Raw genomic sequence first — 21,358 nt, 5'->3', positions numbered from 1 at the left:
TGACAGCTTTTCTTTTTACGAAAGTGAAGCAGAATTATGAATGAGTTTTAGAGCTTATGACTGGTTCAGGTCTTTGGTGTTCTTGTTTCGTTTTTCTTCTTCCATCTGTCTCACTTTTTTCTTTTTCTTCTTCTTTTGATAATTTTTTTAGGGGGTCAGGGGCAGAGTGAGGGAGTGGGATTTTGCTTTGTCAGTTTGTGTATCCTGTATATATTCTCTCTCTTTGTTTTGCTGCTCACTTTGCCTGTCTTTGTTTTGGGTTGTTAAGATCTATAGGTCTTTATGTGTCTACTTTAGCTGTGTGTGTGTGTGTGTGTGTGTGTGTGTGCAGTCAAATTAAAAATTAAAAAAAGTGTTTCCTCTCATTCTCAGTCTGAATGTTTGTGTTATGCTAAGTATTTTCGTGTAGGTGTTGCAAATTAATTATGGTGATAGGTCTTATTTAAGAATCTTGAGTGTCAACTTCCCAAGTAGTGTGAGTCATAATATATTTTTTTTTAAATCCTCTCCCAAATATTGTACTCTGCCTCCATTTTAGCTAGTGCATCATCTTTGTCATCTTCTTCCTGCTCTCTATTATTTTTAGGTTGCACAGTTTATTTGTGGATCAGAGGCTGTAAATGAAAAGATGTAGAGCTATTTTTTCCTTTTTTTTCACATTTCATCATACATGTTATATGATTCTCTTTTTTTTCTTTTTTTCTTTTTTTTTTTTTTTTTTTTTTAATTGTTGTTAGTTTCTCAAAACTCCAGCATGCAGAAAGTAAGAAGAGGATCCTTCCAGTCAGGAAGAAGACAATCACCTTCTTCCGAATGGGTGGACCAGGGTCCGTCATTGTTGAACAGTTGGAAACTGGGTTGCCAATACAGGATAGATAATATATATACTGTTGTCATAAACATGGCATGTTGAGTGTTAGTCAGCATGGGGTGGTACAAAGTACCAAAGTGGTGCTTAGTGGAAGTGCTGCTTCAAGTACCACTTATGTGAATCAGACTTCCTCTTTCTGTTGTTCTGGTATTGTGATTGTCAGTCTGCCCAGCTGTCAACTGTTTATTAGATTGATTCGTAATAACTCACCAAAACTGTGGCCAATTTAATTTTCATTGAAATCTTCGGGTGACTCTTGTTTGTCTTTGGAAGTCATGAAAGTAACTTTCTATTTCTCCTTTTCTGTCTGTCACACACACACACGCACACACGCACGCACGCACGCACAGTGACACACACAAATATGTACTAACGCACACATGCACGCACGCACACGTGCGTGCACACACACACACACACCACACACACAGAGTTTAGAATGATTTGAGAACTTGCCTGTGTCAGCATTTTCTGTTGTCTTTGATTGATTACATTTGGTCTTTGCATCATAGTTCTGTTCTAAAAATACCTGACATTCATCATTGTCTGGGGAAATGTATGAATAATATGTTTGACAACGGTTAGAGAGAGGAGCATTGCTAGCAAATGGCATAAGCTGGGATGTTTGTGTGTGTATAACTGTCATTAAAAAAACAATTAAAAAAAAGAAAAAAAAAGTGATGTATTTATTCTAAAAAAAAAAAAAAAATGCAAACAATGTTGGCTTTCGCTTTCAGTTTGATGGTATGATGGTTGTGTGATGTCAGAACTAAATTTAACATTGCCACAGACTGATCTGATAGATAAAAAGAGACATAGAGCCACAGACAAGAGAGAGAAAGAGACTAGAGAGGGAGAGTTAAGAAAATCAATGAAACATTGAATGCTGCACACAAGCCTTTCTGGTTCCCAGCTGAGGTTCCAGAAAAGACATTGATCCTGTCTCAGCTATCGATGTGAAGCACTGTGCAAAAAGTCGCTCGTTACCTTCCACCAAAGCCTTTGGTGATATGGATTGTCCAGTTTAATTGGGTTCTGGGCTTAATCTGGAAATTATGAAAAATTACTTTTTTTCCCATATCAAAACTTTAAGTTGAAAATTGTGAACAGCGAAGAAAGATGTTTTTTTATAAAAGAGAGAGAGAGAGAGAGAGAGATGGACTGAGGAGTTTGAGTTACAATTTTAGGTATAATTAAAATAGTCCCTGGGGAGTTAAAGGCGAAGTATCATCATCAGGCGTCTGTAAGGTTTAGGGTTGTGTTGAGGTGTCTCAGAAAATATTGAGTGATACATAACACTGTCTCTGTGATGTTGGGATAAGTGTAAAGGTTAAGCATCATTAACACAAGAGTAAGGGGAGGGGGAAAGGGTGGGGGTGGGGGGTTAGAGTGTATATCTTTAAACTAATTACTAATGTATATAGAATACTGTCTTACCATAGTTTCTGCTGGTCACTTGAGACCCTGGCTGATGGGAAAACCACCATTGACTGGTCTATTTATTTATGCAATACTTCTTCCTGTTTGCGAGACTGTTAATTATAAAACTGCTCAGACTTGCGTTCATGTGAAAGTCCAGAACCTAAAGAGTCCAAAATTTTAACCATACCTCATTCATGAAAAAGATTAAGAAGTTTTGCATACCAACATTTTCTTGTCGTAAAATTTCTATAATTTTTTTGTTTTACACAGAGCACAAAGACTAATCTTGCCTCAACCTATCTGTCCAGGTTTTGATGACCAGACATACCGCTGCCCCAAGTCTGTGAAGGTGACGAGGTATGTCAAGACCTTTGGCGACTACTGCTTTGAGTTTGTTCCCCGTGAGAGGTCGTGGTACGGGGCCCACGATGAGTGCCGGTCCAGGCATGGCCACCTGGTGGTCATCCGGGACCGCAACACCCAGAACTTTGTCGTCAGGACTCTGAGGAGCTTCCACTGGCCCCGCAATGGAATCTGGTTAGGCGCCACAGACAGAGAGAATGAGATGTCCTGGAAATGGGTGTCTGGTGAGTGGTGGATTCTTATTATTATTTTGAGTGTGTCACTCGTGTGTGTGTGTGTGTGTGTGTGTGTGTGTGTGTGTGCACTTAGTTATATTTGTATAACTAGCAAATGTTTGGGGAGTTGTATACAAAGGTATATGTATGTGTGTGCTTAGAGTGCATTAGTATTTAATATTGGATGTTTGTGTGTTTAACGCGTGTGAATTGCAGATCATGAGCAAACGTCTGATAATTTGAGTAGTCAGTCTGAAGAAATACCCTCTTGATAATAATGATAATAATAATAATGATTATCATCATTACTTTCATCACCATCAGTGTCTTCCTCATCCTCAGTACAGTAGTGTGTTGTGATGTCTGTTGTTAGCAAACACATCTATAAGTAGTGAAAAAGAAACACCCTCGGCCTCAGTGTTTATGATGATGATCATCATCATTTCCCTCTCCCTCACTGTCACCCTCCTCCTCCTGACATGTGCGGTGATGCCTGTGCAGGGCACCGAGTGAGGTACGGCTACAGTAACTGGGCGTCGGGCCAGCCCAGCTGTCACATCCTCTGCTTTGAGGACTGCGCTCAGATGCGGCTGGACGATGGAGGGAGGTGGCACGACTACAAGTGTGACTGGATTGAAGACTACTCCTACATCTGCCAATACCGTGAGCTCATCTGCCAGCCTTTAAAACTGGATTGTATTACTGTTTTTTGTCACAACAGATTTTTGTGTGTGAAATTTGGGCTGCTCTCCCCAGGGAGAGCGCGTTGCCACACTGAGAGTGCGTCGCTACACTGAGAGCGCCACCCTTTTTTTTGTTTTTGTATTTTTTCCTGCTTGCATTTGTTTTATTTTTGTTTTGTTTTTTTGTTTTCCTATTGAAGTGGTTTATTCTACAGAATTTGGCCATTTACCTGCATGCAGTTTTTTTTTTTAATATTTTCCTATCGAAGTGGATTTTTCTACAGAATTTTGCCTTGGACAACCCTTTTGTTGCCATGGGTTCATTTACATGCACTAAGTGCATGCTGCACATGGGACCTTGGTTTATCATCTCATCTGAATGACTAGCATCCAGACCACCACTCAACGTCTAGCGGAGGGGGAGAAAATACTGGCGACTCTGCCGGCATTTGAACCAGTGCACTCAGATTCTCTCGCTTCTTAGGCAGACACATTACCTCTAGGCCATCACTCCACTTTATAATTACATATATATATATATATATATATATATGTATGTGGCATATAGCTTTGCTGAATCTTTTGCTCTGCCGATGTTTGATGCTTGCATGTAATCTCATAAATTACTTTAATGTGTCACAGAGGGTAAGCATAGAATTAGGAATATTTGTTTTAGTGATTTAACTGTTGCAAAATGTTCAAATTGAACGTAAGCTTTAGTAGAACAAAATGAACACTGAAAAGAATCATCTATTTAACCCTTTCAGCCCTTTAAGGTCTTCTGCCTGTGCAATCCTCCGTGCCTGGCATATTTTGGCCTGACTGTATCAGCGGGAAGGGGTGCTTCACTTCAGGCACAAATTTATAGCAACCACTCAGCCATCAGTTAGCAAACTTCCAATAATGACTGAATTATGATTTTGACACAAGCTGCTGAAGTCTCAAGACAAGGGGTGCACTAGTTTACTTGTAACTTAAAATTAAAAACAGTAATAGTAAACTGTCAGTTTCTAACAATGTTGAAGATTGTGGGCTATTTTCTTGATTGAAATATCCGCCACTTTGTCTAGACCAGTTGCTAATTTCATCTCCTTCACTTTCCCAAGAAATACCAGATGAATTATTAGACAAATCGTCATTATAAGGGGCAAATTCGCTGCAAGAATTCATCATGATTTCACTCAGCACTTACTGCGCAGTAAGCCTTTGACATTTTGCCATATCGATGTGATAAAAAACACACCGCTCAGTCGATTTTTGGAGCAAACTTCATCTGCAAGTGAGGAAGGAAGTTAAGTTGGAGTTAGTTCCCTTACATAACAGTTTAATGCATAGTAATGAGCTGATGAACCAGTTTAAATAAACGGCGGAGAACGGCAATCAGCAGTGCACGCCTCTCAGACGGGTGCAAGGTTGAATGAGTTAACTTCGGCAATATATTGAAGTAGCACCCCCAAAAACAGTGGGGTAAAAACGGCCATACACATAAAAGCCCACTCATGTACATATGAGTGAACGTGGAGTTGAAGTCCACAAACACGGAAGAAGAAGTAGAAAACGTAGTTTCTGTGGCTGATTATATTTGGATGCTGTTAAATAAATGTTATATATGGTTATTTTATTTTCAAAACTATTATTATCATTGTTATTATTAGTTGTTTTTTTGTGTTTTTTTCAGAAGTATTATTATCATTGTTATTATTAGGAGCAGTATTAACCCCTAGGCTGCCTATATGACGAGACAACTCGTCATCGCAAGCACGTACGCTTTGCTGCCACAATGACGAGATAACTCGTCATCGAAATATTCTGACTTTTCCCTGGTTTGCATTCAGTTCGTTGATGAAAATGCTGGTTGTTTTAGCTTGGGGAATCTTTCTGGATTCTATTCATGGCTAGAAATCCCATCTACGTCATGAGGCAGTCCTTTATTTTAACGTTTTGGTTGGGTCACTGTTGCAGTGTTTTGCCTAGCTCCTTTCCTCGCTCGCTCAACAAAATGTCGGACTGACGCCGTGCTCAAGACATGCGATCGTGGCAAACTAAATCAACAAAGATTGCTTTCTTTAGCTGATGTTCAGAAAGAATTGAAGCGTAAATTCGATGGAGAAGACAGTGATGAACATTTATAGGACGATTTGATAGAAAATAAAGGGAGCAATCAAGAGAGTGGCCAAGATACGACTATCAGTGAGTGATGCCGGCTGCACAACCGTAGCAGATGACACAAACTAACCGAATTATTAGCAAGACACAGTGTAGGTGATTTTCTTGGCACTCAGCCAGCGCGGTCTGATGAGAACTGGATCAAGTGATCATGTAAGAGGGGTGAAGAGGAGTGGGGTGGAGACTGAGGGGGCGTGGCCCCACATCCAAAACAACATGTCACTAAAAATATATAAAATGGAAAAACATCATGTGTTTTGTATTTTTTATTCATTTACCTTTCAGAAAATATATACTTTTATGGGTCTTTCTCAAATAACAAAGAACACAGAATTTTTTGAAAATTTATACCCATTTTTTGTGAAAAAACCCTGGCAAATAGATTTCACTTCAATCTTATTTTCCTGGCAGCGAAAGGGTTAACATTAGTACAGTGTTTTGTACATCTTACAAATTATTGTACTTGTAGGTTAGTGTGAGTCACATTTATGATTTTAGTTGTTGTTGTTTTTTTATTATCAGCAACATAGTATAGATGCACCTTATTGTTAACACACTATCATTGCTATTGTTATGATTATTGTTGCTGTCAGTGCATTTGTCTTGTTACGTGACTAAGACAACACAAAAAAGAGTTAAAACAAAAAAAGAAAACCAAAATAAAACAAACACCAAAATTTTGTGCCTGTTTCTCCAGCTTTGTTACCCAAAACCACCACCACTTCTACCACCACCACCACCACCACCACAACGACGCCTACAACAACTACCAGAGAGCGGACAACCACAACCATGACAATGACGACGTCACCACCTGTGTTGAACAGCACTGTGAATGAGACAGGCCTGTTGAACATTGAAGTTGGAGTGGAAAGAGTGGAAGTACTTGGTAAGCAGGTGTTGTTGTGTGTATTCATGAATGTGTGTGTGTGTTTGTAAATGTGTGTGTGTGTGTGTGTTTGTAAAAGTGTGTGTGTGTTTTTTGTTTTGTTTTGTTTTGTGTGTGTATGTGTGCATGTGTGTGTGTGTGCATTAGTGTTTGGGTATGTGTTTGAGTGTGTATGTACATTGCATGTATATTTATGTGTATGTATATTTATTTTTAGGTGTGCATGTTTGTTTGTGTTTTTGTCTGTGTACCTGTGTGCAGATGTACTTGACGGTATACATGGATGTGACACTGTCAAACGAAATTTTGAAGTACAGGTCTTCCTTTCCTAGGCTGCCTTAATACATGTCTGTGTGTACTTGGGTGGGTGTGGGAACTGGGAGAGGTGGGAGAGGTGTTGTGGGTGTGACACCATTTCAAAATACTGTTTCTAGTGAATTTATGTCATTAGTATTCACCATACTCTCATACCATATCCATTCCACATGTTTTGTAAAATGAGTTTCAGGGTAAGTGTATAAACATACAATATATCATTATGGTTTTGCCAGACTGTTCAATAAGTGTGGTCTTCGGTGTAGGTCCTGCCACTGCGTATTTTGTAAGAGTGTGATATAAACATTGATTGGTCTGACACTGGTGGACATGGCTTGAATGTTACCACAAATGTAGAAATGAAATGGAAAAATTGGAAGTTTGTCACCACAACAGTTGGACAAGAATGACCACAACTCTGGAAATTAAAACATAAGATTAGAAAAAAAAAAAAATCACTGCAGTTAACAACCATCAGTACTCTGGGTCAGGAACCCTTGAAAACATTGAAATAACAGAGATACAGACACACAGAATTCTTTGACAGTGAACAGTCATCGAAAGTAAAAAAAAACCAAAAAAAACCAAACCTTTCACAGCATTTTGTTGCAGCATTTGAAATTAGAATTGCATTATTTTCATGAAGTCTTTTCCATAGCATTCAATGAAATTATGTCTTATCCATTAATTTGTTTGTCAGCTTCAGGGTGTGCTTTTGTTTGATGTTGGCTTTGATTTGTTTTGTTTGTTTGTCATTGTTCATGCCTTTACAGTAGGACAGTGTTGTGTTGTGTGTGGGTTCAGTGCATTGTGTGTGTGTGTGTGCGCGCGCATTGTCTGCTGTGCAGGCATTTGATAGTTTCTTGTTGTTTATGTCCTTTTATGTTTGTGTCTGGATGGTGCTGTGAACATGCAACGTTGTGTGAAAAATTTTATGTCCCCTCCATGCAAGTTCATTCAGTCACTGATTCCTTTGTTCAGAGATCAGTGTGATGTGTATGACGTGCAGAAAACTCGCGGATGAGCAAACTGGAGCATGGGTCGAACTCTGGACACGACACAGTGTCCATCGTGGGTCTGGTTCTGGGGCTGCTCCTGGGGGTCCTCTTGGGGCTGTGCTTGGGCGTCTTCTTCTTCAGGAGGAGGTCAGTGCAGGAGAGAATGTCAGTGTGAATCACATGTGTGCAGCATACGCTTGACACATGTGAAGGTTCTCAGTTCAGTTTCATCTACTCAAGAAGGCATCATTGCGTTTAGACAGTTCCTCACATATCCTCTACACCACTTCTTCTAAGCAGATGCCTGACCAACAGTGTAACTCAACGTGTTTAGTCAGGTCTTGAGAATGTGAAGGAACCCACAGCAACAAAAGTGTTGTCTCTGGCAAAATTCTGAAGAAAAGTCCTCTCCAGTATATAACCCTTAGCAACAAAAAGGTTGTCTGGCAAAATTCTGAAGAAAAATCCTCTCCAGTATATAACCCTTAGCAAGAAAAAGGTTTATACAAGTATAAACTCTTTTTGATTGATGCCTCTGTCTTCCAGTTCTAGAGAATACACTTGAAAATATTACAGAAAGTATTACACACAATCACATGTGCACATTCTCCCATGCATGCGTACATACATGTAAGCATTTTTATAAGCATGCACCCCCCTCCTCCCAGCCACCCTACACACACTCACACACACAAACACACACACACACACACACACACACACACACACACTCGCATGCACACACACACACACACACACACACTGAAAAGATATTTTTCTCAAGACCTCACTTCAGCTTAACACCTAGAAAGCCCCCCAGTCTTAGAAAAAGGCCCTCATTGTTTCACTTCCCATATAAACAGAACTGGGTGGATACTGTGAACTGAGTGCCTGCAAGTGTCTCTGTATGTGGCACACTGTTGTCTGCAGATAGTTTCTGTACAAGTCATGTCGCAGGCATTCACAAAGACCAGTAGAAAGCTTAGATGGTTCTGTATGTTTTTTTATGATTTGTCTTTGTTTGAAGATTTATGCTTAAAATTTTTTGGAGTGTTATGCAGACAAATGTAACAGCTCTTTTATTTATTTATTTTTTTAATAGTTAGCACAGTGGTGAAGAGGAGTTGTTGGTTTCAGTGGTTTTGAATTGTGAAAAAATATTCAGATTATGTGTGCTTGTGTGAGAGAGGAAGTGTGTGTGTGTGTGTGTGTGTGTGTTAGTTCCCTCTTTAATGCACTTCCTTTGGACCTTCCACAGACACAGGAAGGAGAAGGAAGAAGCGCCCAATGTGTACTTCCACAACCCATTCTACGCCGACCTCCGTGCCCCCCTCACCTCCTCTCCCAGCGTGGATGAAGGTCGCATTGGCTGCTGCCCGGGAGGACTCTCAGTTTCCCAGGCCCCCACTCCCGTCAAACGACCTGTACGGGCCCCCCCAGTCCCGAAGAAAGACTACGATATTCCGCTCCCCATACGGGACTCCACAGATGAAAGCCAGATTGACGACATCACTGCCCAGAAGCTGCTGTACGCTGCAAAGTGCGGGAAGGCGAACCAAGTGGAAGGAGCAGTAGGCGGGGGGGAGCTGTATGAAAGGTACGTGGAGCCCCGCTACGTGGAGAGTCCTGAGGACGATGAGGGGCTGGTGGACCAGCACTTTGACCAGACCACCGGGGAGAACTACTACGAGTCCATGGAGAACGTGCGCCTGGCCATCCGACAGAACGCCCTCAATGAGCAGCAAGAGGAGCGCTACATTCCGTTCCAGTTTGACGCCGACGAACTGGGCTATCAAAAACAGTGAGGATCTTCAGACCAGGCATTGCCGAAAGGATCATTGTCCTTGCCAGTTCAGGTGCTGATGAACTCAGCGATCAAAAACAATGGGGTTCACTGTCAGCACTGATCACTGGCTGTATTCTTAAACTCTGTCAACGCCCTGTTTTGTTTTCTTACGTCGACCCCTCATTTAAAAATTTTTTTTTTTTTTTTATTCAGCTCCAATGAGAGCATCAGCAAAGACAAGAAAAATTTTATGGTTACAAAAAGAAGACAATTAAAATAAAAAAAATTTTTTAGACCATTCAGTGTCTGAAATTCTCTGCTTGTGTTTACTTCCAAATTTCATATGAAAATATTTGAATTGATTAGGCTTAGATCAATCATCATGTTGTCGCTTGGAAGAGAAAGAGAGCTGAAAGTGTATTTTTGACTGAAATGCAGAGGCTGAAAGAATTGATACTGGCATTGCCTCACAGATTTGTTTATTCATGCTATTTGAAAGATATAGCCTATGTAGCATGTTCCAAACATAGTATGTATTTCATCCTATGTTGTGTTACGAGGGAGTGGATGTGACTAGCATCCAATATGTTTTGATGCCAACGAAAAAAATGTGGCACATAATAAAATATATGAAGTACCATTCTTGGAGGGTTCATTAAAAAACAAGTTCATTATTTGATTTTTTTTTTCATTAGATATGAGTCGAGAAAGAAAAAATTAATCTGCTAGAATTCCAACAGGATCAGAAATGCAGTGCTTGGTTGCCTTTTGAAATAAGTGTTGATTCTTTGATCTCTGTAAAAATGATCACTTTTTCTTTTTTTTCCGCCCTGTCATTTTCACAGTAATCTCTTTCCCTTTCAGATTTTTTTTTCTGTATTGTTCTGATAAATGGAAATTCCAGTGTAAATCATTGTTATCATTTTGTTTTAGCCATTAATCATTGTTATCATTTTGTTTTAGCCAGACACTGATTTCTTCCAAATGTCTTGAAAATACTATAAATGAAGAATCAAATCAGATAGTCCTGTTTGTTGGTTCCTTTCTGGAAATTTCTTTTAAGTTGTATGTAACTTTTATTCATTTTAAATGTGAAAAATGGGGGGGGGGGGGGGGGGCTCTCTTTTAAGTGGCCTATAATTTCTATTTATTCATATTTCTTTTAACTTTCAGAATGTATTGTTCATGCTGTCATTAATGCTGAGGCCATGGTTTTTCAGTTTTTGACAGGAATCCAGTTTTCTGTTTCCTGCTTTTTGCTATTTTACACATTTTAGACTTTGTGGAAACAGATTCCAAGGGTTTGGGAAAGGCAGGGAAGAAGTGATGGTTGGGACAGGTGGGGAGGGGAGAGCATTGACTGTTTGTGGAAGAAAAGAAGAATGACAAGGTTCTTCTCAACTTGAATGTTAATTTTGAATGAAAATAAGGAAGGTGAGTACCATTTATTAAAAGTGAAATGTAAAATGTGTTTGAACACAAGAAATCATATGTAAGCCAAATGGGAACTTTATTTTGAAATAATATTTTTTAACAAAACTAGCAAACAAAATTGGGCTATACAAAACTTAGAAAAATGTTGCAGTAGTGAAATGTGCATTATAAAATGTACAAATATTTGATCTACATACTATTGACCTATCCTGTGTTGTACCCACTTGGCATAACTTGTTGATATTATGTTGTTTCTGTCGTTTCAGTTGTCATGAAATGTTTCAGTTGTCTGCGTGGTGTGTTTGGTTCTGAAGTTATACACTGAAGCTGAAAGCGTCAAGCCAACATGTATTAGAGTGCCATTTTTTTAACTGTCTACTTTGATTTCATTCAGATTAACACTTGAACTGATGTGATTATGGGCGGAAGAAAGGGGGTGGGAACTGATGGTACACTGGTGCAGTCATTAGTGATGGTTGGTTTTCTAAGTCATTTGTACCCACCTGAATGTAATTGTTCATGAACAAGAAAGGTGTTGGGGTCGAAATGAAAAACTCAAAAGCTGTGCTTGGATTTTGTGTTCCTCATGCCATTCAACTGTACAGTTATGCTGGAAGAAAATGTATTGTTGTGTGTCGTTTCTTATACACTGTCTTGTGATAGGTACACTAGATGCCATTTGTAGTGATTGTATCATACCTGTGGTAGATTCTAGTTCAGAAAAAAACAAAAAACAAAAAAAAATGAATGACTGAATAGATATTTGTATAAAAACAATATGAATGAATAAATGTTTAAGTATCGAGTATCCACTTAAGTTGACATGTTCATTTTATTTTACTGGGCTCATATTTTATTTGTAGTTTACTGACTCTCTTTCTTTGTATTTTTGTTAGTAGGTCTGCCATAAGAACTGTCTTCAGTACAGTTTCCCACCTGTAGCGTTAGTGTGTTGATCAAGTGTCTGTTCCCACATTTTTTTTTTATGCAGATGGGATGTGTATATGGATCAGTCCACATGCTGTGATTCCAAGTTTAAACTGAAACTGTTACTAGAGGTTGCCATGACAGTAGTATGTTTGTCATCATGTGAATGGTAAATCATGGTCACAAAATTGTTCTCTCAGTTGGAGTGATAATCTTACATACACTTTTAACCTGATAGGTAATACATCCCAGGTATACCCATGGTTTACTTTTTTCTTTCAAGATTAAAGATTTGATATCCTATCTCTCTCTCACACACACACACACACACACACACACAGAGAGAGAGAGAGATAGGTCAAGTAAGATACATGTATTTGGTATTTGTTAGGTTATGGATCACAGGGCAGTTAGAAATCACCTGATCAGGATGCAGAGTTGCCTGATGTGTTCTTGTAAAGAGGTGGTGGATCATTATTAATCAAATGTAGAATATTGGGTTGTATTATATTTTTTGTGTTGTACTTAATTTCTATCACAAAGGATTCTTTGTGCTGATGCACAAGACTTTCTCCACAGTACAAAGACATTATATGTCTGTGTTCTATTAGTAGTACTTTCATTTAATAATTTAATGCATTTTTTCACATAATGTGACAACAGAACATATGTGTGTGTTTACATGTGTGTTATTACAGAAAAATTGTAATGCAGAATCTATGCTGTATTGTTACAACGTTGCAAGAGATGGGCCTATGTAGCAACATTCCTCACTTGTAATGAATGACTATTTTTTTCCTTTCATTGTCATTTGAACTTATGATGTTATATCATTTAATTCTTCTTTTTTCTTCAGATTTTGCACACAGATGGAGTTAAACATTCACTAATCACTTTAATTTCCTTGTTCATTATTTTCATTGTATTTTCTTCATGTAGATGGCAGTTAGGTTGGTTGTTGTTGGTTTTTTCTTCTTCTCCATGTGACATAAACAGAACTATACACATTATTTTGCCAAAGTGTCAGAAAATCATCTTGTGGGTCACAGTCCTGCATTTGAGTCATTGAACTTGATTAACTTGTTAATATAAGATCAGATTTGACATGTTGTGTAATACTGTAAATTGTATCTTTTGGTCTGTAAATGCTGTATAATAAAGAATGCTAAGTGTACGGTTGTAATCATGACATGAATTCATTGATGTACTGTTCTAAAATTTTTCTTTTCTTTTCTTTATTTTTGTTGGTTTTTTTGTAAACACCGACAGGTGTTCAGCAGATCTTTTGAAGATATCTAATTTTCCCACATCTTACTTTCCATTCATTGAAATGTGCTTTATGTTTTTCTTTTGGAGAGGGGCGGGGGAGGGGGGGGGATTTCTCACAGTCTGGGAAGAAGATGAAACTGAAGGATGGTGTTCAGCTTTCCATTTGCTATAGGTAGTGGTATTTGAATGATTGGCTGCGTCATTGGATGTTTTAGAATCAAAGAGTGTTTTTACTCATGTTAGTTGCTTCTGTTTTATTGTTTGCTGTTATTGTTGTGTTGTTTTTGACAGGGAATGAGGGTCAGTGATGGTAAGTTTGTGTTGAACAAAGGTGTGATTGCACTGTTAGTCTTTAATTCTGTCCTGAATGGTGACTGACATATTGAAAATATTTTCATTTGGCTGTTTTGCTGTTATATGATGAGATTTGACCATTGTATGTATTTTACATTTACTCAACATTTTAAATGTTTCACTTAGAATTATATATTTTCCAAACTATCATCAAACTTGATCATGCAAGTGATTTACATGCAGACATAACATGACCTACTCTGGGTACACAATTGTACAGACTTGTTTACCACAGGGAATTTTATCCCTGATCTGTTGGAAAGCGAAAGAATAAAGCACATGTGTTTTATCTGAATAAAGGCTAATTGAACCTGTGCTTTTGAATATGCATAACAAATTGAACATTATTGTGTGATGTTTTCGGGGGTAGGGGTAGGAGACAGTAAGAGAGAGATGAACAATGCTAGGTATACGCTTGTTACTTGAATTGCTATTGTTACTCTAGCTGTTTCATGTGTTTACATTTATCTTGCCCAGCTGGTCATCAGTATGTATAGTGACTGAAAAATCCATCATTTGAAGGTTTCTGTCTTGCTGTTTATTTTTGGCATTAGGTTACTCATCTTGATTATTTATAATGCTTTTTGTCTTATTTCTTGCACATGATGTACCTGTGCTTGTGAAATGAACAACGAAGAGAATGGTGGAAAGATGGAGGCCACATGCAGCACAGAACAAAACTGATGAAACACAAAGCAGCACAGAACACAATTGATTGAGCTCAAAAGCTATTATTTGCTGTCATGATTTGTTCAGAAGTTAGCCAAGAAGACAGCTTTTGGAGTGGTGTGTAAAATGGCCAAGGTAATATTGATTTGAGCCAAGGAATTCAGGAATGTATGAAAAATAAATCCTCAGCTGTGCCTGACATGGTTATGGCCATATTTTATGTGTGCATACATGCTTTTGTGAACTGTGTGTATTTCAGTGTGGAGTTGCTTTCAAACTATGACTTAGCTCTACACACACATGTGCTTACTTGCTCTCTTTCTCTCTCTGTGTCACTGTCTCACCCTTCCTCTCTCTTTCACACACACACACACACACACACACACACGCACACACACAAGAAGGAGAATAACTGTCAGATGATAGCATGTGTCATTTTTGCTTGTATGCAGTATATATATATATATATATCTTTATCGTGTATATTGTGTGTGTGGAGAAAAAGGAGAACGGTAGTATTTATGGAAACAGTCAGATTTTTTGTGTTTTGAATAATTCTTTGAATGTTTGTGGCAGAATGAACTGGATTTCAAGTCAGATGATTTTGTATCAGAATAAGGTTTGATCAGAACCAGCAGCTGTTGTATGTTTTGTCCCAGATATTCCTGCATCATTGATGAGGCGATCAACACTGTTTTGCATGTGCTTTTGCAGACAGTTCAGTGAATGGAATTTATTTATTCATTTATTCAATGAATTACGTTTGTGTTAGGATAAAGCACTCTGTAAATATCCAGTCACATGACATTACAGATTCCAGTGCATTAGATTGCATTAAAATGCATAACATCTGAGTCTTTTTTTTTTTCTTTTAATCATTCATCTGTCAGTGTCATGAGAATCAAGTGACATTTCCTTGTAGTCTTTGTGTGTGTACAGCTCTGTCTTACCTGTTCTTAATGATTTCAACAAAGCCACGCCAGGTATGATAGTGATAAGATGTTGTGATTGTTGACCTGTGACCCTGAACCTGTGACACCACCAGGACTCACACAGGAAAAATGTGCCAAGGTTACAAATGTTTACAAAAGCTGTCCACTTGTAAATTCAGGACTTAAAACACAAACCCAACCAAAATATACCTTGCAACATATTTTGTTATAACTACCATGTATATAATTTTGATTGTTTGATGATATAGATTGTATCAAATAAAATTTGGAATACATTATTTTCTGTTTGCATATGAATAGCAGCAGATGAAGCATTCAAATGATGATTGAAGTAATAAAGATTTTTTTTTTTTTATGAAAAAAGAACAGCACAAATCAGCAGAACTTAAGCTTTGATGTGTATTTTTATCAAAACATTTTTTTTTTTTTTTTATCAAAACATTTTTTTACTGGATTTAGAATGAACAAATTTTGAAAGGTTAGTTCTGGATTTGAGTATGCTGGTGAAGAACTTTCATAACATCTAAAATGTGTCATATTTAACTCTTTCTTTCATTTTTTCTTGCAGAGGAATCAGGTTAGGCCAGGCACAATATGACACTTGAGAGATTTCTTTTTTTGTTGCATTCCGTGATTGAAGACAGCTTTTAAACCACTTGTAGGAAATGCAGTTGACAGAAAATGACCAGTCACATCAGACTCAGAATTTGCGATGGAATGATGAAAGTCTTGTCCAAGAATGTAAACAGGTAAATGATCCCAGTTAAAACCCTTTCACCACCAATGTCGTATTTCTGCACCAGCCAGGCAGAGCACCCATGTCACTGAAATGTGACCAGATCATGAACCTTGTCTTCATGTTCGGTGGTAGGATAGGCCAAATTTTCTACACATCACAGGGGAATCCCCAGCTATTCTTAGACACCATCTTTTGTATGTCTATAGCACACAGGAATGTTGCACTCTAAATTGACTGGTGGTGAAAGGGTTTTTGAAAATGATAACTATGGAATGTTTCATGACCCAAGATATATATATATATATATATAGAGAGAGAGAGAGAGAGATGCACATTTGTGTATGTTGACAGTGTTGTTCTGCTGTATTTTCTGGCTTAATGGAAATAGATTCTGTGTTGAATTGTTTTGCCACTGATGTGTACACTGTGCACAAAACAGTGGAAAGTGTGAAAGTAAACTCATATTGGTCGCACTGATTCTTAAAAAAGAAAAAGAAAAGGAATCAAGGTGTTGAGCTTACAAACTGTCATTGTTGTTATTGTTTGTTTGTTTTTTAAATTCATTATCTTTAACAAGTTTGCAGTCATTCATGTATTTGGTAAATACACTATGTTGCTTCATTGTTTTACTATTGTTGTTTTTAATTGCAAAGTCACAACATTGCTTGAAAATTGTATTCAACTTTTCATCTAAAATACATGGGAATAAGCCAACCACCCATCCCCCCTCCCAATCCCTCATCCCTGGTATTAGTACTGTTTGTTTTAAAGTGTCTGTTCCATGAGTGATGCTTTTATTAAAACCTTGGATATTTATTTACTGTTTGAATTCAGACTGCATGAACACAAAAATGGTTAGTACGCACCCTGTTGAAATATGTTTATGTTAGGATCAGTATTGACCAACATTTCCTCATCGTTTAGATTTAATGTTATCTTCTTTTTAGACGATAGATCTCTATATATCATATCTTGTACTACCCCTTCAATCTGATGACATTTTCAGCAGTAATGGACTCTGCTGATTTTTAATCAAAATTAGATAGTGAATCATGGTTTCCATTTCAGTTATTTTGTGAATCCATCAAGGAATCAGTTGATAAGTCAGTTAATAATGAGTCAGGAATAAGCACATGGATAGATAACTTCTTCCTGTTAGAGTGAATTACAGTTTTGAATGAAACCTTTCAGCACAGTGGTTTTGTATTGACTTCAAAAGAACAACCCAAACTGATACAGATGTGAACAATTTCTGCATTCATCTGTTCAGTAACATTTGACACTTGGTGAAGGTATATAAGCAATTCTTATGTATTTGTTGATTTATATTACTTATTTTATGCATTAGTTTCATTTCATGGAGAAAGATTAATATTGCTTGTTTTGTGTATTATGGGGGGGAAAAACATTTCTCTAAAATGATTTTGAGAACTCATAAGGGCAGTCCAGTTAAAGAATGTTTGATTGATACAAGTGAAAATGGCAGATTGTTGGTTACACACTTTTTTTTCTTTTTTTTTGAATCCAAGAAATGTGGTGTTCGGAATAGGGAAGTTCAGCATACTGCCATCAGCAAAATTTTTAAGAAAATCTTTTTATACATCTTTGAGGCTGTGTCATGCAAGCAGGGTTTGTTTTTTTGGTGTGTGTGTGTGTGTGTGTGTGTGAGGATCATCACTGATTTCAGTGTGGTCAGTGGATGCATCATTTGAATATTACTTGAAAATAATCAAAATCATTTTTGTCCTTGGTTCAGTTCTTAAGGAACATAATGAAATTGTATAAATACAAGAGTGGGTTGTTTTTTTTTCTCCTTTTTGGGGGGAAAATGATCAACAACAACAACAAAAGCAAACGCCAGCAATAACTACTACAAAAAAAGAAAGAAAAGAAGAATTGGCTGTCTGGGTGATAATACACGTAGACAAAAAGTTGCTTTATTTAGAGTTGTTCTCAAGGCCTCGACCTTCCCAGGTAACTCATGGTCAAGATTACATGAGATTGTCTTGGTCTGTTTGTTACACAAACTTTGTCATACAATAAAAAACAATATGATAATAAAAGAAAATAAAAGACACAATTCACATTGATGGTAGCTGAAAATCAAATCATATTGGGCTTTTAAGTTGAAACTGTTAACCATGGTTACAAAATCAATGCTGAAACTGTTTTCTTATTTGTGCTCCAGAGTGTGTTCTCAGAGTTTTTGAAACCTGAGATTTCTGTGAGTGAACCTTCAGTGATTAAGATCATTGGGGGATATCATGTTTAGATAGCTCAGTAGCATGACTTTTTGGTTCTTGCATCTGGCGCTTCTCAGCAACTTTGCTTGTGACATGGCAGCATCAAAGACTGGTCAGTCATTTGTCACTGTTTGATTGTGTATGCCTCAGCACAATCAAAACTAATCTTGTCTACAATCTTCAGATTGAGTCTGCACAGTTGATGATTCGCTTTTTGAGTGATTGGAATGAACATAAGTTTTGCTGGTCAGTCAGCAGTGAGGTAGATGGAATGTATTGCTTACTTTTGTAAGTTACATTCTCAGATGTTGATATAGCTCGATCACATTTTTCATTTCTTGAATAGGTATGCTCGATCATAACAATGTGGAAGTGTTTTGATTTAGCATTCATTTTATTCAACTTTTGATTATACAACTTAAAAAAAAAAAAGAATCGCTGTAAGGGGTACATTTGCATGACTTATACTTAATGTAGATATTCTGATATTATTTATTTTGTGTTTATTTATTGTTTCATAATTAGGTTTTTAGACAGTATGCAAGAACAGCTTTACATACACAGTTATGCACTCAGAATGACACAGGAGTTGACACCTAGGCGCCTGCAATTGCCAGTCCGGTGTTTCCAATACTTTAGAATCATTGCTTGTCATTTCACTGATATTTGATTATTGACATGTGTTGCTGTAAGTCTTTATTCTGTTTATTGTACTCTGTGCAAAGTCTTGATCAATAAAAGCTTGGTAATAGTTGCTTGCTTTTTTCTGTCTTTTTTTTCTTTTCTTTTTTTTTTCATCTCAGATCTGAACGCATACATCTGTCTTCTAATGATTATATCTTTCTGTCCCCAATCACTTCCCTCTCTGTCTTTCTTCATTTGCCATTCCATTTGCACTTTTTGTTTTGACTTTCTGTTTCATGCTCTGTGTGTGTGTGTGTGTTTTGAGGAAATACACCTTGAAGTCAGCTTATTGAAAATAATTTTTTTGAAAATTAGAAAATCATCCAAGGCTCTAAAAACACAGAGACTGCAAAAACTAGTGCATGTTTTTCCTCTACGCATGCATGCAGCACGCATGCACACGCACACAACTATTACATATTTTCCTGAAGAATCAACAATTTTTCAGAACACACACACACTGTGGAGTTCAGATTAACCATGATAATGACAAGCTGGCAATGCACAATTGCTAGCTCAACAGCGAGTGTAAAAGCTTACATGGTTAAAAGCAAAAGTAGGTTTAAAAAAAAAAAGGCTAAGAATTCATACTGACACAAGAAATGTTTTCACACACACACACACACACACACACACACCCCTGTGTGGATTTCTTTTATAGTTTACATTGCCAGAGGAGGAAAAAGACTAACCTTTAGTGGGGTTTTTTTGTTTGTTTGTTGTTGTTTTTTGGGGCGTCGTTGTGTGTGTTTGTTTGTTGTTGTTTTTGTCGCTCATCAAATAAATATTCGATTTGTCAAAAGGGAAGTAATCCTATTTTTACTCACAACAATCAGACCTTCACCATTTAATTCCCTTGTTCTTTTCACATTCCACCGGGTGCATGAAAAGCTTCGTTGTCTCGTTCGTCATTTATCAGATGGATTCCCCCGTCTCCTCGACGAAGACAGCAGTACGTCACAGGTCCTCCAGTCCTCCATAGAGCTTCCGGGCCGCTGGGATTGGGTCGGGCCAGGTTTTCTCTCGGAGCACTTGGTGGACTGCAGCAGATGTTCTGTTGTCTGGCTGCCTGTTCTGCAGGGGCACTGCTCTGTGTCACCGATACGGAGTTTCGTGTATAGGTGGTGTTTCAGGCGGTTGTGGCATGTCCTGAGCCTCAAAAATGCCTACCTGCTCCCGACGAGTCAGCAGGTAGTACGGGTCTGCTCTGTTGTGGCATGGATGCTGCTGCTTCCACTTGTTCTGCAGCTTGGCCTTAATGATGGTCCTGGATTCAGACTGAGTAGCTGGTAGACCTGTCCATCTGCTCTTTCATAGTGCCTTCCTTTGCCAGGGAGTCAGCAGTCTCGTTGCCAAGCACGTTGCAGTGGGAGGGAATCCACTGCAGGGTGACTGTGTGACTTGTGCAGAGGGAGGCGAGAGAGTTGAGTTCTGGATCTCTGTTAGACCAAAGGCCCTGCAAAATGGACAGAGCGTCGGTCAGGAAGACAACGTTGTGGATGGCGTAGGAGCTGACCTCGATGTGGGCTGCTGCTGTTTTCAAGGCTTCTGCTTGGGCTCTGTAATTGGTGGAGTACAGGCCGGTAGCGAGACATATCTTTTCTTCTCTGCCTCCTGGATACTGAACATAGACTCCTGCCCCTCCGTTCAGAATGGCGTCTGTCGCAGAGCCGTCAGTGTAGACATGAGTCCAGAACTCTTTGGGGAACTGGGTGTGGAGGTATTCAAGGGTGAGGGACTTTCTTTCAGGGCGGCTTTGGAAATCTTTGGGGCCAACACCAGGGATGCTGCACTAGATGAGGGGAGGGGTTCCTTTGCTCCAGGCAGGGATGGCAAAACACCGGGGTATCACTTTGGGGGCATGGTCAAGGATATCCTGATGTTGCCGTTCTAGGATCCTGCTCTGGTGTATGAAGCTCCCTCTCTTCAGCCATCCTTTTGTTGGCTGGGACAGTCTGTCCTTCATGGGGTGGCCTTGCAACCTCTTGAACTTGGCAGCCGGGGTCAGGAGTTTGGCGTCTCTGCGGTCCTCAAGGGGCTGGAACTTTGTGATGGTTTCAAGCTCCTGAATTGGCGTGGACATCATGGCCCCTGTGATGATAGGGTAGCTTGATTCTGAACCTTGCTGATCCGTTCAAAGTTGGACTTGGCCATAGTGCCCTATGCAGTCATGCCATACTCAAGCACTGGCCTGACTCTGCCAGTGTACAGCCTCCTGAGGGTCATGTTGTCTGCACCCCATGTTGTTCCTGCCAGCTTCTTCATGAGGGCAAGTCATACTTTTGCTCTTGGTTCTGCTTTCTCTGCTTGCATCTTCCACGTCAGGCGTTTGTCAAAAGTGACTCCCGGGTACGTGGGGTTGTTTTCAGCAAGCAGAG

The 21,358-nt window shown here is 38.7% G+C and overlaps 1 protein-coding gene across 1 annotated transcript in view; it reads left to right on the top strand.

The window, feature by feature from the left end:
* Nucleotides 1-19,050, top strand: part of LOC143287566 (uncharacterized) — a 27,916-nt gene extending 8,866 nt beyond the window's left edge. The window contains exons 2-6 of the mRNA XM_076595659.1: nucleotides 2,602-2,880; nucleotides 3,373-3,534; nucleotides 6,418-6,609; nucleotides 7,934-8,069; nucleotides 9,181-19,050. Coding sequence (XP_076451774.1) covers nucleotides 2,602-2,880; nucleotides 3,373-3,534; nucleotides 6,418-6,609; nucleotides 7,934-8,069; nucleotides 9,181-9,727 — 1,316 coding nt within the window. The 3' untranslated portion in view covers nucleotides 9,728-19,050. The remainder of the gene's footprint in view (nucleotides 1-2,601; nucleotides 2,881-3,372; nucleotides 3,535-6,417; nucleotides 6,610-7,933; nucleotides 8,070-9,180) is intronic.
* The last annotated feature ends 2,308 nt before the right edge of the window (nucleotides 19,051-21,358 follow it).

Source organism: Babylonia areolata, chromosome 11 (genome assembly GCF_041734735.1).
Source record: "Babylonia areolata isolate BAREFJ2019XMU chromosome 11, ASM4173473v1, whole genome shotgun sequence".
NCBI classification, from domain to species: Eukaryota; Metazoa; Mollusca; class Gastropoda; order Neogastropoda; family Buccinidae; genus Babylonia; species Babylonia areolata.
The sequence above is the reverse complement of the archived record's forward strand: the minus strand, read 5'-3'. Positions and strand labels throughout refer to the sequence as shown.